At 45.3% G+C, this 14,652-nt stretch overlaps 2 protein-coding genes and 1 long non-coding RNA gene across 3 annotated transcripts; all 3 read left to right on the top strand.

Annotated features, from left to right (window-relative positions):
* The first annotated feature begins 700 nt into the window (after positions 1 to 700).
* On the top strand, positions 701 to 1,991 carry LOC113024926 (uncharacterized). The gene is made up of 2 exons (XM_026172230.1): positions 701 to 730; positions 813 to 1,991. Exon 2 carries the CDS (start codon positions 1,065 to 1,067, stop codon positions 1,989 to 1,991), a length of 927 nt encoding a protein of 308 aa, XP_026028015.1. The 5' UTR covers positions 701 to 730; positions 813 to 1,064.
* Positions 1,992 to 5,616: 3,625 nt separating this feature from the next.
* Positions 5,617 to 5,925, top strand: LOC113026153 (uncharacterized). The gene is made up of 2 exons (XR_003272882.1): positions 5,617 to 5,646; positions 5,729 to 5,925. It is a non-coding gene; the product is annotated as an uncharacterized LOC113026153 (long non-coding RNA).
* A 3,484-nt stretch (positions 5,926 to 9,409) lies between these two features.
* Positions 9,410 to 14,256, top strand: LOC113026148 (protein asteroid homolog 1-like). Its single transcript, XM_026174612.1, has 4 exons — positions 9,410 to 10,613; positions 10,720 to 10,924; positions 12,882 to 13,047; positions 13,128 to 14,256. The coding sequence occupies exons 1-4, from the start codon at positions 9,429 to 9,431 to the stop codon at positions 13,246 to 13,248; spliced, it is 1,677 nt and encodes a 558-aa protein (XP_026030397.1). The 5' UTR covers positions 9,410 to 9,428; the 3' UTR covers positions 13,249 to 14,256.
* Positions 14,257 to 14,652: the final 396 nt, after the last annotated feature.

The raw sequence follows: 14,652 nt of genomic DNA, 5'->3' as shown, positions 1-14,652 counted from the left end.
AGCTGACTCCCATCAGCAATTAAAGGTATTTAAGGCAGGAGAACGGTGAGCTCTGGTTGTTGCAGCTAGAGAGCTATGTTTGGTGATTGTTTACGCCTGCTCTGTGGAGAGGAGTGTTTGGTGACCAAACTCTTTTTTTTTCTTTCTTTTTATTTACTTTTCAGTTTTCTGACCAATGTCTGAGTTGTTTGTTTCTTTAACTGGTCATAGCGGCTTGTCCTTCTCTTTTAGTTGAGTTATTAATAGAAACTTAAATAAAACTCTTTAATTTAACCCTTTTGCCTCCCTATCTCCTTTTTCTGACTGGGACACATTTTGTCAATTTTCCTGATCACCTGGACCCTTTTAATAGAACGTGTCATTGATGATCAATAAAGTCGGGTGAGCACAGTTTGTGTTGCATATTGTGCTTCAGCTTGTGCTGCTGTTGTACAAGGTTAATGCTGTGTGTGTGTGTGTGTGTTGCATGTCATTTGTATCTGTCATGGTCCCTGTGCCCTGCTGGTCAATCCTCTATTGGGCAATATGTTTGTGGTTTGTTTGCTCTCTCTCTCGCCCTCTCTCTCTCACCCTCTCTCTCTCTCTCTCGCCACGGCGATGCTCACTGCGGGCTCCCGCTGCTGGCCCACACACCTGCTCATCACCACACCGGCTGCTGATCCCAGCTGATTACTGCACTACTTAGATGGCGAGTCTGCACTAGTCTTCGCTGGATCGTTGAACTATCAGCGTCAGTCAAACTTGTGTATCTGCCAACCTGTATCTTGAAAGCCCTTTGTTATTATCCCGCTAACCCGACCTTTTGTGTTTAGATCGTTTTTGGAACCGGATTCTGAGAGGAGTGACTGAGGAGGAGCCTTTTGTACAGAAAGTGTGGAGCACCTTTTCCCCTAACCCTGTTTCCCACGGACCCTGGCGACCCGGACCCGTTTTCCCTGCACATTGTACATAGCCACTTGGTGATTGTGTTCACTGTAAATAAACGCACTGTTCTTCGCTTAAAAGGAAACCCTGGCCTGCGCCTGAGTCTCTTTCGGAACCCCTAACAGAACGATCCAGCCATTATGGACTCAGCAGGACAGGACCCCGTGGGCCGGGCTCTGGCCGCCCAGGAAGCCGCGCTGGCCCGTCATGAACAAATGCTCGGGCAGCTACGGCAGGATGTCGCCGCATTGACCCTGGCAGTGGCGCAGTTAATACCGCTGGAGGGAAATGCGCAACCATGGAATCCCCAGCCGCCCAGCCCGGCTCCCCAGGCGGCACCGCCCGCCGTAGCGTCAGGTAGCTCACCGCGGGTCGGTACGCCGTCTGACGGACCTTTACCCACACCGGAACCATTCTCGGGTGAGTCTGACAAATGCGCCGGATTTTTGGCTCAGGTGTCTCTGACGTTTCGCGAGCTGCAGCGTTTTCATGGCAACGATGGGGCGAAGATCACTTATTTCGTTCAACTTCTGAGGGGCCGTGCACTAAAGTGGGCCCAGGTTGTGTTAAACTCTGATCCTGTCATCACCTACGCTGACTTTCTCTCCAAGTTTAAGAATGTGTTTAACCCAGGCACCGGGGCAGAGGCCGCTGCTCTCCGTCTCCTCAACTTCAAACAAGGTAGGAGGAGCATGTCTGATTACGCTATCGACTTCTGGATTCTGGCAGAAGAGGCAGGGTGGAATCAGGAGGCGCTACGGAGCACGTTGCTGAACAATGTCAGAGAAGAATTAAGGGACGAGCTAATCATGCGTGATCTCCCTGCCTCCTTTAATGAGCTAATGTCCCTGTGCATTAAGGTGGATGAGCGGTTACGGGCTCGCCGGTCGCAGCGGAACTACAACTTCCATGAGGCTGCGGGAGTCTCTGGCACTGGTGCCATGGCTGATGCCTGCCCCTCCCGGATACATGAGGGCAGGGACGGAGAAGAACCCATGCAGCTGAGTGGCTCCCATCTCACCGCTGCGGAGCGTCAGCGCCGGATTACCGCCGGTGAGTGCCTCTAATGTGGCCATAAGGGACATGTTGTAGCCACCTGCCCTTTGCGAGCAAAAGGGCACGCCCGCCAGTGACGGTAGGAGTACTGATGGGCGAGCGAAGCCAAGAAGAAGCTCCTCCCTGTTTAACACTACCGGCCACGCTTTCCATTCACTCTAAGAGTCACTCTCTGTCAGTATTAATCGACTCTGGAGCAGAACAAAACTTTATTGACTGTCAGTTAGCCCGGCAACTTGGGTTACTATTGGAGCCCCTGCCTCATGCATTACGTGTTACGGCATTGTCAGGTCAACGCCTTCCAGACATCACTCTGGTGACGGAGCCTGTCGAGCTCACCCTCTCTGGCAATCATTCTGAAGAAATCTGTTTTTTGGTGTTTAAAGCAACTCGCACTCCACTAGTTCTCGGCCATCCTTGGCTACAACAGCACAACCCTCACATAGATTGGCTGAAGGGGCGTGTCACTGGGTGGGGGGAGGACTGCCACATGACCTGCCTTAAAGCAGCCTCGCCTCCAAGCGTTGAAACGCCCTCTTCTGGGGTATTGGAATCAGCTGATTTAACTAATGTGCCCTCTGTTTATCACGACCTAGCTGAGGTGTTTCAAAAGGCCCGCGCCCAGTCACTCCCTCCGCATAGACCCTATGACTGTGCTATCGAACTGCTCCCGGGAGCTCCTTTACCCACCAGTCGGCTATATAGCATCTCACTTCCAGAACGAGACGCTATGGACAAGTACATCACGGAATCCCTGGCTGCCGGCCTCATTCGGGCCTCCACCTCTCCAGTCGCGGCAGGCTTCTTCTTTGTCGAAAAGAAGGATAAAACCCTCCGGCCATGCATTGACTATCGCGGGTTAAACAACATCACAGTAAAAAATAAATACCCTCTGCCGCTCCTCAGTTCTGCCTTCGAGCTCCTCCAGGGGGTTACTGTTTTCACCAAACTGGATTTGCGAAACGCATACCATCTGGTTCGCATCCGTGAGGGCGATGAGTGGAAGACCGCCTTCAACACCCACCTCGGCCACTTCGAGTACCTTGTCATGCCCTTTGGTCTCACTAACGCCCCTGCGGTGTTCCAAGCCCTGGTGAACGACGTGCTCAGAGACTTCATTAACCGTTTTGTTTTTGTCTATCTAGATGACATCCTGATCTTTTCCAGAAACCAATCCGAGCACGAGACCCATGTCAGACAGGTCCTGCAACGACTCCTCGAAAACCGATTGTTCGTCAAAGGAGAAAAGTGTGAATTCCACGTCTCCACCGTTGCATTCCTGGGGTACATAATCGACCAAGGAAACCTCCGCCCGGACCCTGTGAAGGTAAAAGCCGTTGTTGAGTGGCCGGAACCTCCTAATAGGCACCAACTGCAACGTTTCCTTGGATTTGCCAACTTTTACCGGCGGTTCATTCGGGACTTCAGCCGAGTTGCCTTGCCGCTGACCCAGCTAACCTCTCCCAAGCTTCCTTTTCAGTTGAACAAAGAAGCTCAGGCAGCTTTCCAAGAACTGAAGAAACGATTCGCCTCAGCCCCCATCCTGATCCAACCCGACCTCACGCAGCCATTTGTGGTCGAGGTCGACGCGTCCGACTCAGGGGTTGGAGCGGTTCTGTCGCAACGGAAGGACGGTAAGCTCCACCCTTGTGCCTTCTTCTCCCGCCGTCTGTCCCCTGCAGAGAGAAACTATGACGTCGGGGATCGGGAACTGCTGGCGATAAAACTAGCCCTGGAGGAGTGGCGGCACTGGTTGGAGGGCACGGCTCAGCCTTTCCTCGTCTGGACAGACCACAAGAACCTGGCATACCTACAATCAGCTAAGAGGCTCAACGCTCGACAGGCCAGGTGGGCACTGTTTTTCACCCGTTTCCACTTCTCCATCTCTTACAGACCCGGTTCCCGGAATGTCAAACCCGATGCCCTGTCCCGTCAGTTCTCAGTCTCGGAGGACACCACTGAGCCCGCTCCCGTTCTCCCCGCCACCTGTGTCGTGGGCGCCATCTCCTGGGGGATCGAAGCAGCCATTCGGGAGGCTCAGGTGTTGGAACCGGATCCAGGAGGTGGGCCAGCCCAACGGCTCTACGTCCCTCAATCAGTACGTTCTCAAGTGCTTCAATGGGCCCACACTGCCCGCTTTACGTGCCACCCAGGGGTCCACCGCACTATCAACTTCCTCCAGCGCTACTTCTGGTGGCCCTCTCTGACTAAAGACGCTCGGGAGTACGTCTCCGCCTGCGCGACCTGTGCCCGGAATAAACCATCTCATCAGCCGCCCGCTGGACAGCTCAATCCCCTGCCGACTCCGTCCAGGCCGTGGTCCCATATAGCTTTGGACTTTGTAACCGGACTGCCGCAATCAGCAGGCAACACTGTCATACTTACCGTCGTGGACCGTTTTTCTAAAGCTGCCCACTTCATAGCTCTACCCAAGCTTCCCACGGCCATGGAGACCGCACGACTGCTTACCCGTCATGTGTTTCGTTTGCATGGGATCCCGGAAGACATTGTGTCTGACAGAGGCCCCCAGTTCACGTCTGGCGTCTGGAAGGAATTCTGCTCCTCATTAGGAGCAAAGGTCAGTCTGACCTCCGGTTACCATCCCCAAAGCAACGGTCAGTGTGAGCGAGCTAACCAGGAGCTCGAGGCAATGTTGCGGTGCACAGCGTCCTCCAACCAGTCCATCTGGAGTGATGAACTACCCTGGATTGAGTACGCCCACAACAGTCTGACTTCCTCCGCTACTGGTCTGTCTCCCTTCGAGGTCTCACTGGGTTTCCAGCCGCCTCTCTTCCCCTCTGTCGAGGGTGAGCATTCTGTGCCATCTGTCCAGGCCCATCTACGGAGGTGCCGACGAGCTTGGCGGGCCGCACGGACGGCGTTGCTGCGCACAAAGGACCGAACCAAACAGACCGCAGATCGCCGCCGCACACCAGCTCCAGCATACAGCGTGGGACAAAAGGTATGGCTGTCCACGCGCTTTGTTCCTCTCAGGACTGAGTCCAAGAAGCTCAACCCAAACTTCATTGGTCCCTTTGAGGTTTCGGCACTGATCAACCCCGTCTCTCTGAAACTCCGGCTGCCCCGCAACATGAGGATTCACAATGTGTTCCACGTCTCCCAAATCAAACCTGTACAGAATAGCCCCCTGTGCCCTCCTTCCGGGCCCCTTCCGCCCGCCCGGCTTGTGGACGGCTTGCCCGCCTATTCCATCACGCGGATTATGGACTCTCGCCGCCGCGGGCGTGGCTTCCAGTACCTTGTGGACTGGGAGGGCTATGGCATTGAGGAGCGGTCCTGGGTTCCGCGGGCCGCTGTTCTGGACAAGCGTATGCTGCGGGCCTTCCATCTGTCTCATCCTGGTAAGCCTGGTGGGTCGCCGGGGGGCTCCCGTTGAGGGGGGGGTACTGTCATGGTCCCTGTGCCCTGCTGGTCAATCCTCTATTGGGCAATATGTTTGTGGTTTGTTTGCTCTCTCTCTCTCTCTCTCGCCCTCTCTCTCTCACCCTCTCTCTCTCTCTCTCGCCACGGCGATGCTCACTGCGGGCTCCCGCTGCTGGCCCACACACCTGCTCATCACCACACCGGCTGCTGATCCCAGCTGATTACTGCACTACTTAGATGGCGAGTCTGCACTAGTCTTCGCTGGATCGTTGAACTATCAGCGTCAGTCAAACTTGTGTATCTGCCAACCTGTATCTTGAAAGCCCTTTGTTATTATCCCGCTAACCCGACCTTTTGTGTTTAGATCGTTTTTGGAACCGGATTCTGAGAGGAGTGACTGAGGAGGAGCCTTTTGTACAGAAAGTGTGGAGCACCTTTTCCCCTAACCCTGTTTCCCACGGACCCTGGCGACCCGGACCCGTTTCCCCTGCACATTGTACATAGCCACTTGGTGATTGTGTTCACTGTAAATAAACGCACTGTTCTTCGCTTAAAAGGAAACCCTGGCCTGCGCCTGAGTCTCTTTCGGAACCCCTAACAGAATCTCCATGCTGTAGCCCGTACCTCATCAAGTACAGGAGACATGTTGTTAGGAGTTTTATGCTTTATGAGTTTGTAAATACTAATTTACAGTCTAAGTAATAAATTGTTTTAAAAGAATGTTTTCTATTTTGTTTTGGGATTGGTCAGAAAAACGTAGTGGGATATAAAATGTTGGAATAAAAAACAAAATAAAATTTAAATTATCATTCGAATTTGTTATTTTTCAACTGCGTTATGGACAACAAATTTGAAAATATGATTTTGGAGGTTTTTTTGTTCACTAATATCATCAAGGATTAATATTTTTATGAGTCCACATTATACTATTGAGTTCAAGTTACTCAACATCCTTATGTGCCCCATCATTTTTATTGCAGTTTAACCAACATGTAAAAGATTTATGACACAGAAATCACATGTAACACCATGAACAATGTTACAGAGTTTACCGGGCACATTAGCAGGAAAAAAGAAAATATTATTTAAGATAAAGACATTTTATTTTCTCTTTTTGTTTGCATAAATATCAATACCTTTTGTCTTGGCACTGCTTCTCAGACTATAACCTCATGTAACACTGATGAAGTGCTAATGAATTCATAGAAACCAGGTATTAAGCTAGATATTGTGCGATTATCAGTTGCCTCGATCGTTAGACTTAAGAAGGGCTACTGGAGCTGATGTTCAATAATCAATAAATAAACACAACACAAAACGATTGTGCAGGTACCATGTCTGCACAAAAGCAAGGAAAAATAACAAGAAAGGAAAAGTAAAATAACTTAAGTTTCTCCTACTGGAGCAGTTCAATCAAGCTTCATCATATTTTCTAGTCTTTGGCTTGGAATGAAGTTGGTTTGGAAACATATTTGGCGATGTTTCATCTCCTGCTTTGTGTTTATCTAGGTGCCCCACACTTTGGGAACCTCTGATCTAAACATGGCTGCTCGAAGGCCAGCTAGGATCCCTGTGGACCTTGCCCTACAAATGATCCAGGACCTGTGTTGCCAACTTAGCGACTTTGTCGCTATATTTAGTGAGTTTTCAGACCCCCATAGCGACTTATTTTTCTAAAAAGCGACTAGCGACAAATCTGGCGACTTTTTCTGGTGTTATTGGAGACTTATTTATGACAACTTTTTGACGTGAAAGTGTGTATCACTCTTAATCTCAACAAGCAGCAGGTGCTGCCGTGGGCACCTCACCCGTGCCAAAGCGCTCACAGGTGGAGGATAGTCCTCCCCCAGCTGCTATCAGGGCAGAAGACGTTCACACCTCCAAATGAATCGTGCATGAGTGAAGCCGCTGCTCCCGTAATGACTGTAACGCAGTCACTTCTTCTTTTACTGTTATGATGTTTTGTGGATCACAAGATTTAAAACTACTTATAAATGCAAACACACACACAAAGTAACTTCACCAGAGAGCCTATTTCGGGTCACTTTTTTCTTGCTCCAAGCCCGGATAAAGGAGGAGGGTTGGAATTGAGACATTAAAAAAAAAAATTGATAAAAGACATTTAATTTGTAGTTCTGAACACAAACATGTTTTGACGCCTGATTGATTGATTGCTAAGTGCTAAAATGTGAATGAAAATAAAAAAATGTACATGTCAAAAATGAAATTACTCTTTTGTTTGAACAAGATATATCATCTTAACCAAAATGAGAGAAATGTCTTTAGTTTATTGCAAAAAAGCATTGATTTTTTGTGAAGACTTAGGTAGTGATACAAAAACTGCAATTTCTTAAAATTAATGAAAAAATACGTAAAAATGCAAATGGCCTCATGTCATATATGTGTTTTATGAGGAACACCTGGAATATGAATATATTACAACTCTTTGTTTTAAAGATTTTGAAGAATAACACCCAGTTTATTGCAAAAACAGATTTTATTTGGGGTCATTTTTGACCCCACAAAAAGAAAGAGCGTAGGTATTGGTAGGTTGTGCATCCAAGGGTTAAAGCTTACATGTAAGTGCTCATGTTTTTAAATCACACATTGCATACATGAGACTTGGGCTTTTTCATATTGTGAAACCTGCTGCTAAACGAACTGAGGTAAACTGTGTTAAAGGTTACATGAACATCCTCTGCAGGTAATGCAGGATAAACAGGTTAGTTTGCTGTACTGTGATGGATTCAAAGTAAAGAACTGTGTGTGACTGCTGCACAGTGTCGGTGGTTTCATGGTCACAGGTAGGTTACATGAAGTGTAGCAGAGATTCACATGAATTTAACTATGCTACTACTACTATTACTATGTAAGTAATAGATATATGTAAATATTAATATACACATGTACATGTCTATACTACATGTACACTAAATATACATACGTATACATATACCTGCACACATCCATACAAATAAAAGGTGCATTTTGCATGAAGCGTGTCCATGAATGTCCAGAATGTCCTGTGACTCATGATATTGTGATTGAGGAGTTATAGAATCAAAATGCTGTTGGAATGAATTCTCTGCGAAAGCGAGGGTGTTTCATCCAAACATTCATTCAAGGATCACCCAAAAGCTTAAAATTAGACTCACAAATGTGTACAATGATTTGTGTGTAACTTTTCAGGAAATGCGTGCTTCAATCCACACACAAATAATCAATATAAACACATGTAAGACTATATTACAAATGCGTAAATCCACACCTGAGTAAATACTGATCAATAACGCACAATTTATTAAGTTTAGCTTCATGAATATGATAACTTTCTCTTTTAGCACCGTTTGTTCCTCATCTATTTCTGCCTTTCTTTGTGTGACTGTTACTTTTATCTGAAAACACAGTCGTGTGTATTTCTACATCGCTATCTTTCTTTTAAAAAAAATAGTGTTTTTTCATGTATAACTTAGTAGCTCAGCTGTCGACTTGTTTGCAGCCTTGGTGGTTCGGGGTTATTATTAAGATCTTCTGACCACAGCTGTACAGTGTTTTTCTTTGCTTATGTTCTACATAAAAGATGATCAGAGTGATTACATTCATTGAAATAAAATTTGTATTATTATCTATTGATATTATATTAATATTGCATTTGTAACAGAAGTATCTCCACTTCTATTTCTCTCAATAATCAGAAGACAGTCCGAGGTAATGATTCTGTCTAACTTATCACTAACACCGTTTTTACTCTGTCATTTAAAAGTATGGGTGAATGCTCTGACGGGTCGAGAACCAATTAATTGTTTCACAAAAAGCCAGGGCACCTGAGTTTACTTGAAATCAAATCAAATCAAATGAAATAAAACAGAAGACCACGACATGAAGATAAAAGAAATGAAACCAAAGAGTAACATAGGTATGTTAGATTAGTCAGAACAGGTGTGACTGGTTTTGTCAGTGTGGGTGTGTACCTGTATGATGTTCTAGCAGGTGTGTAAATATCTGCAGACACAGAGGCATTAGCACAATAACCACCACTCACCTTCACAACACTTTAAGGAATCATGGAGGTTTCAACCTTAAAGAAAATGATAGATGATTTGTGTCTCTATGAAGAGGTTAACATAGAAAAAACAGGTCTCATCATTGATGGTGCAGCTCTGTACTATTCTTTGTATTATACGTCTGATCCAAAGCTGGACCAGCGCTGTGGAGGAGATTATCCTGGATTCAAAGATGAGGTCTGTAACTTCTTTAAGACTCTGCAGGACTGTGAAGTCACTCCGTACGTCTTCCTGGATGGAGGCTCAGGGCCTGAGAAGCGTGAACATCTTGTGTCTCGTCTAAAACATAAACTGGAAAAAGCAAAGACAGTAGCAGAGACTGAGCCTGACGCTGCACCACAAGGATGTAACGTCTTACCACCTCTGGTAAAAGATGTCTTCATAGAAATCTTGAAGGAGAAAGACATCATGTTTGAACAGTGTTTAGGAGAGGCAGACCCTGTAATTGTTTCTGCTGCAAATCAGAAACAATGTGCTGTGCTGTCCATTGATAAGGATTTTTACATCTTTGATTTGTGCAAAGGTTTCCTTCATCTTGACAACTTTGAGTGGAAAAGCAAAGAGGATGAAAAAATTCCTGCTAAGCTCTACACACGTTCAAAGTTTTGTGAGCATTTTAAATTGGACCCTGCTCTCATGCCAGTCTTTGCTTCAATAGCAGGAAATGATTATTCAAGATTAAAAGACAATGGTACCTTTGCAAATGAATCATCTTCACCTGGTGAGTACAGCATTAAAAGACTGGATGGTATACTCAGGTTTTTAAGTAAAGTGAATCTGCATGGTTTGAATGACTCGCAGAAGAGAGAACGTGCTCTGAGTCAAGCTTTAAATCATGTTGGTAAAAAAGAAAACCAAACTTTCAAACTCGCCATTCAAAAATATGTTCAACCAGAAAAAAAATGTCTTGAGTTGCCGACATGGGTGAGTAAAAAAGTTGAGCGTGGAGAAATCACCACTTTCGTCATAAGTGTTGTGGATCAGAAGACAATGATGCTGCCTGCTCTTGTGGAGGACTTTTCACAGCGCAGTAGTTACACAGCTGCTTACCCCATCAGACAGTACTTCTATGGACTGTTAACTGGAGGTCAGATGTGCACTGAATATGACAGGGATAGAGAAGAGATCAAAGACAAACGTGTCCCATCCATAGGGAAACAACTGCAACTAGAGCATCTGCATAAGGTACTGAGGTTAATCATGAAATATGTGTTTAATTACTCTGACAGGTCATAGATGTGTTTCCGTGGTACATGTGAGCATCTTGTCTGTGTGGTACCTCTCTGTGCAGGCTCCTGAGGGTTTGCGTCGCAGAGTGTTTGAAGAAGCTCTGCAGGTTCAGACTTTAGACTTAGGAAACATCCCCGACCAGCTGAAGCTGCCAGTCTGTGTGACTGTTTTCTGGTTCAAGAGGCTACAACACCACCCAAAACCTGAAACTGTCCACTGCCTCCACGCCCTCCTGTTGGGGTTTGTGTTTGACCAACATGGTCCAGGTAAGTCTTACTTGATACAATGATGGATATTTACAATGAAATGCATAGTTACATGTAGGGCTGCTCGATTATGGCAAAAATGATAATCACGATTATTTTCACTGAAATTGAGATCTCGATTATTTGACGATATTTATTTAACAATAAGAATGTATTGAATAGTGACTTTGAAGATTGTCAAAAAATAATATAAAATAGTGTGCAAATACTGATAACAGTGCAAATGTTTGCAATATAAAAAATAAATGAAAAATGTAAACATCTATGTTTAGTGAACTTTGCAGTGTTGCTCTGTGGTGCAGCTACGACACTGTAGCAAAGTTTACACACTATGTCTACTTGATCCACGTCTGACTCCGCGAACCCATAATGTTTCCACACCACTGAAGTTTTTTTTACCTCTCTTTTCAACCAGCAGCAGTCACTCTCCTCTCCAAATAATAATGGATTGGATTTATATAGCGCTTTTTCAAGGCACCCAAAGCGCTTTACAATGCCATTATTCATTCACTCTCACATTCACACACTGGTGGAGGTAAGCTACGGTTGTAGCCACAGCTGCCCTGGGGCAGACTGACAGAAGCGAGGCTGCCATATCGCACCATCGGCCCCTCTGGCCATCACCAGTAGGCAGTAGGGTAAAGTGTCTTGCCCAAGGACACAACGACCAGGACAGAGAGCCCGGGGATCGAACCGGCGACCTTCCAGTTACAAATGCACTTCCCAACCCCCTGAGCCACGGTCGTCCCAAATAACTTCCGCTTAGCTTTCCGAGCTTCCCTCGGGTCCTCTTAATCAACGGTCCCCAACCCCCAGGCCTCGGACCGGTCCATGAGTCGTTTGGTACCGGGCCACGAGAGTTGAGGCTCAGGTGTGAAATGTGTGATTTTCAGGGTTTTTATCGGTTTTCAGCGTTATTTTGTTATTGTTTTTATCGTTTACTCGGTTTTCCTTGGTCTTTTCACGTGTGTTATGAATAAATTTACTGGTACCGGTACTAGTTTTATTTTGTTGTATTTATCCGCGACACCTTAAAGGCCGGTCCATGAAAATATTGTCGGGCATAAACCGGTCCGTGGCACAAAAAAGGTTGGAGACCGCTGCTCTAAATGACTGAACAGCAGGTCATCTAACAGCTGCTCCTCAGCTTCCTGTTTGTGTGACATCATCATGCTCTCGTTGTTTCAAACAGGAGCCGTGTGGCTGATGGCGTCATCAATCTCACACAACGCTGGTAAGGTGTTGGAGAGATTATGCACCACTTTATGTGATCTCATGGCAGTGAAGCCATAAACCAACATCAAAAAGCCGCAACAACACCTCACTCTCATTGGTTGCTCTGTGAGTGATGTCATGAACAGAGAAAGAGGTTCTGATCTAGACCACTAGTTGGTAAACCTCATCATGTGATAAAAGGAAAGCTAATGAGCTGCTGCTAACTGACTGCTGTCATAAAAGAGGCATCGCTATTCAATAAACAATAATCAGTGATTAATTAATTGTTGTGACACGTGTTCGAAATGCAGAGAGGTGCGCTCGATTTGCCACAGGGAGCAGCGCGAGAGTAAAGCACGAGGGAGGGGCTAATAATCGACTCAGTCATTTTTAATGATCGTTGAAAGCCCAGATTGTAATCGAGATTAAAATTCGATTAATTGAGCAGCCCTAGCTACATGTCACTTTATTAGGAACACCTGTGACAGCTCTGCCATTCTGATGAAATTTCTACAGTTTCAGCTCCATAAATCTGATTATTCTGTTTATTATTCACAGTCAGCTGTCAGCAGGTTAGTCTCTCTGAAAGCAGTCAGCAGATGGACTGTAGTCAGACATCCTGTAGTCAGAGTTTGTGTGACAGCAGCAGCACTGATGCTTCCACATCAGCCTGAACAAGAAGACAAACTGCTGCTGGTCTCTGGTTCTGTGTCACTGAAACTTTGTCTTATTTTGTCTGTAGAGGACGAGTTTGAGAGGAAGATGAAAGCTTTAAAGGATGCAGCTATCAGGAGGAAATGGCAGCCCCGTGTGGCTCATGCTTTCAGCCAATGGCTGTGCTGCATGAGGCAGAGCCTCCACCTGAACCAGCTGCTGTGTTCCCCTCTACCAGAACCTCAGTGTGCCCGGTAAACACCAGACCAATGATGCGCTCCACAGATGTGTAACACACTTCATCAACTTTAACTGAGATTTTCTGCTTTGTCAGGCTTTACTGTGGACCTCTCCTTCATCGGCTGGCAGATGAAGACACGATTGAAGAAGTACAGAAAACACTGAGAGGAGAAAAGAAGGAATTGTATGAGAACCTAAAGACTGTTTGTCATTAACTTTTTGGAAAGGGATCCTGTGTCCTTTTCCCCTTTTACTTTATTTTTACTGCATCCTCTGTATGCTCTTTTTTTAAAAGATCTTCAGATGTGACATGAAGCCATACTGAAAACAGATGATAATTATACAGGTCAAATAGTTTATATTTAAATTTAAATTTTTTGTTCTTTATTTTTTCTGCACGATTGAATGAAGTGTTTGAAGTAGAGGATTTAGCGGTACAACTAAGGGTCAAAGGTCATTTTATTTCTATATGTTGGTAAATCTGTTTTTTTTCTCGGTATAAGCTAAACTTTAGAAAACGTAAAACAGTTCAAGACAGTAAAAAGTAGCTCTTTTCAACAATTTGTCTCTAATAATGACTGAACACAAAAGCCAAGAACAGAATAGTATCACAACACTGTCATCATAAAAACAAGAAAGATGAACACGAATCAAAAACCCAAAGCCCTCAAAACAGGACGAGTGTGTGATTAAATCTGTGAGAATTTCATTTTCCCCACCAGCACTGATCTGATCTGATTTTATATTCATGTTTGTTCATAAATAATATTCATGAGCCTGCTCTGAGTCAGACACAGCAGTTACAAACAAAAATGATCAGAGTTCATTCATATTCATGAATTTGAGCACTGATGATCCACGAGTTATATTTTAACTCTTCATTTATAAAAGTAATTCTTTAACATTTGCCTTAAACTTGTCCTCTCTGTTTCTCCTGCTGCAGCTGGTGATCTTTAAATGTTGGGACTGTTGATTCGTTCTATCCCTGCAAATTACTATATGACTTATTTCTAAGTGATTCTTGTTCCTACGCTGCACGGCTACACCTGATCTTAGGGTTCCTCCACCTACCAAATCCCACTTTAACCCCTGCTGATAAACGATCTTAGGCTATTGTGTCCAAGCAACATCAAGAATTTAAGAACCTGTGTGCAGAAACAGAGTAACGAAAAATATGTGATGTGTTAAGTATATACAGTGGGGCAAAAAAGTATTTAGTCAGCCACCGATTGTGCAAGTTCCCCCACCTAAAATGATGACAGAGGTCAGTAATTTGCACCAGAGGTACACTTCAACTGTGAGAGACAGAATGTGAAAAAAAAATCCATGAATCTACATGGTAGGATTTGTAAAGAATTTATTGGTAAATCAGGGTGGAAAATAAGTATTTGGTCAATAACAAAAATACAACTCAGTACTTTGTAACATAACCTTTGTTGGCAATAACAGAGGTCAAACGTTTACTATAGGTCTTTACCAGGTTTGCACACACAGTAGCTGGTATTTTGGCCCATTCCTCCATGCAGATCTTCTCGAGAGCAGTGATGTTTTGGGGCTGTCGCCGAGCAACACGGACTTTCAACTCCCGCCACAGATTTTCTATGGGGTTGAGGTCTGGA

This window comes from Astatotilapia calliptera, chromosome 7 (assembly GCF_900246225.1).
Source record: "Astatotilapia calliptera chromosome 7, fAstCal1.2, whole genome shotgun sequence".
Taxonomy (NCBI): domain Eukaryota; kingdom Metazoa; phylum Chordata; class Actinopteri; order Cichliformes; family Cichlidae; genus Astatotilapia; species Astatotilapia calliptera.
The sequence above is the reverse complement of the archived record's forward strand: the minus strand, read 5'-3'. Positions and strand labels throughout refer to the sequence as shown.

Coding starts and splice junctions, on each gene's coding strand:
- LOC113024926 (XM_026172230.1), top strand. CDS start 1,065: ATGGACTCAGCAGGACAGGACCCCGTGGGCCGGGCTCTGGCCGCCCAG.
- LOC113026148 (XM_026174612.1), top strand. CDS start 9,429: ATGGAGGTTTCAACCTTAAAGAAAATGATAGATGATTTGTGTCTCTAT. Junction 10,925..12,881: donor GTTTGACCAACATGGTCCAG/GTAAGTCTTACT, acceptor TTTTGTCTGTAG/AGGACGAGTTTGAGAGGAAG. Junction 13,048..13,127: donor CCAGAACCTCAGTGTGCCCG/GTAAACACCAGA, acceptor CTGCTTTGTCAG/GCTTTACTGTGGACCTCTCC.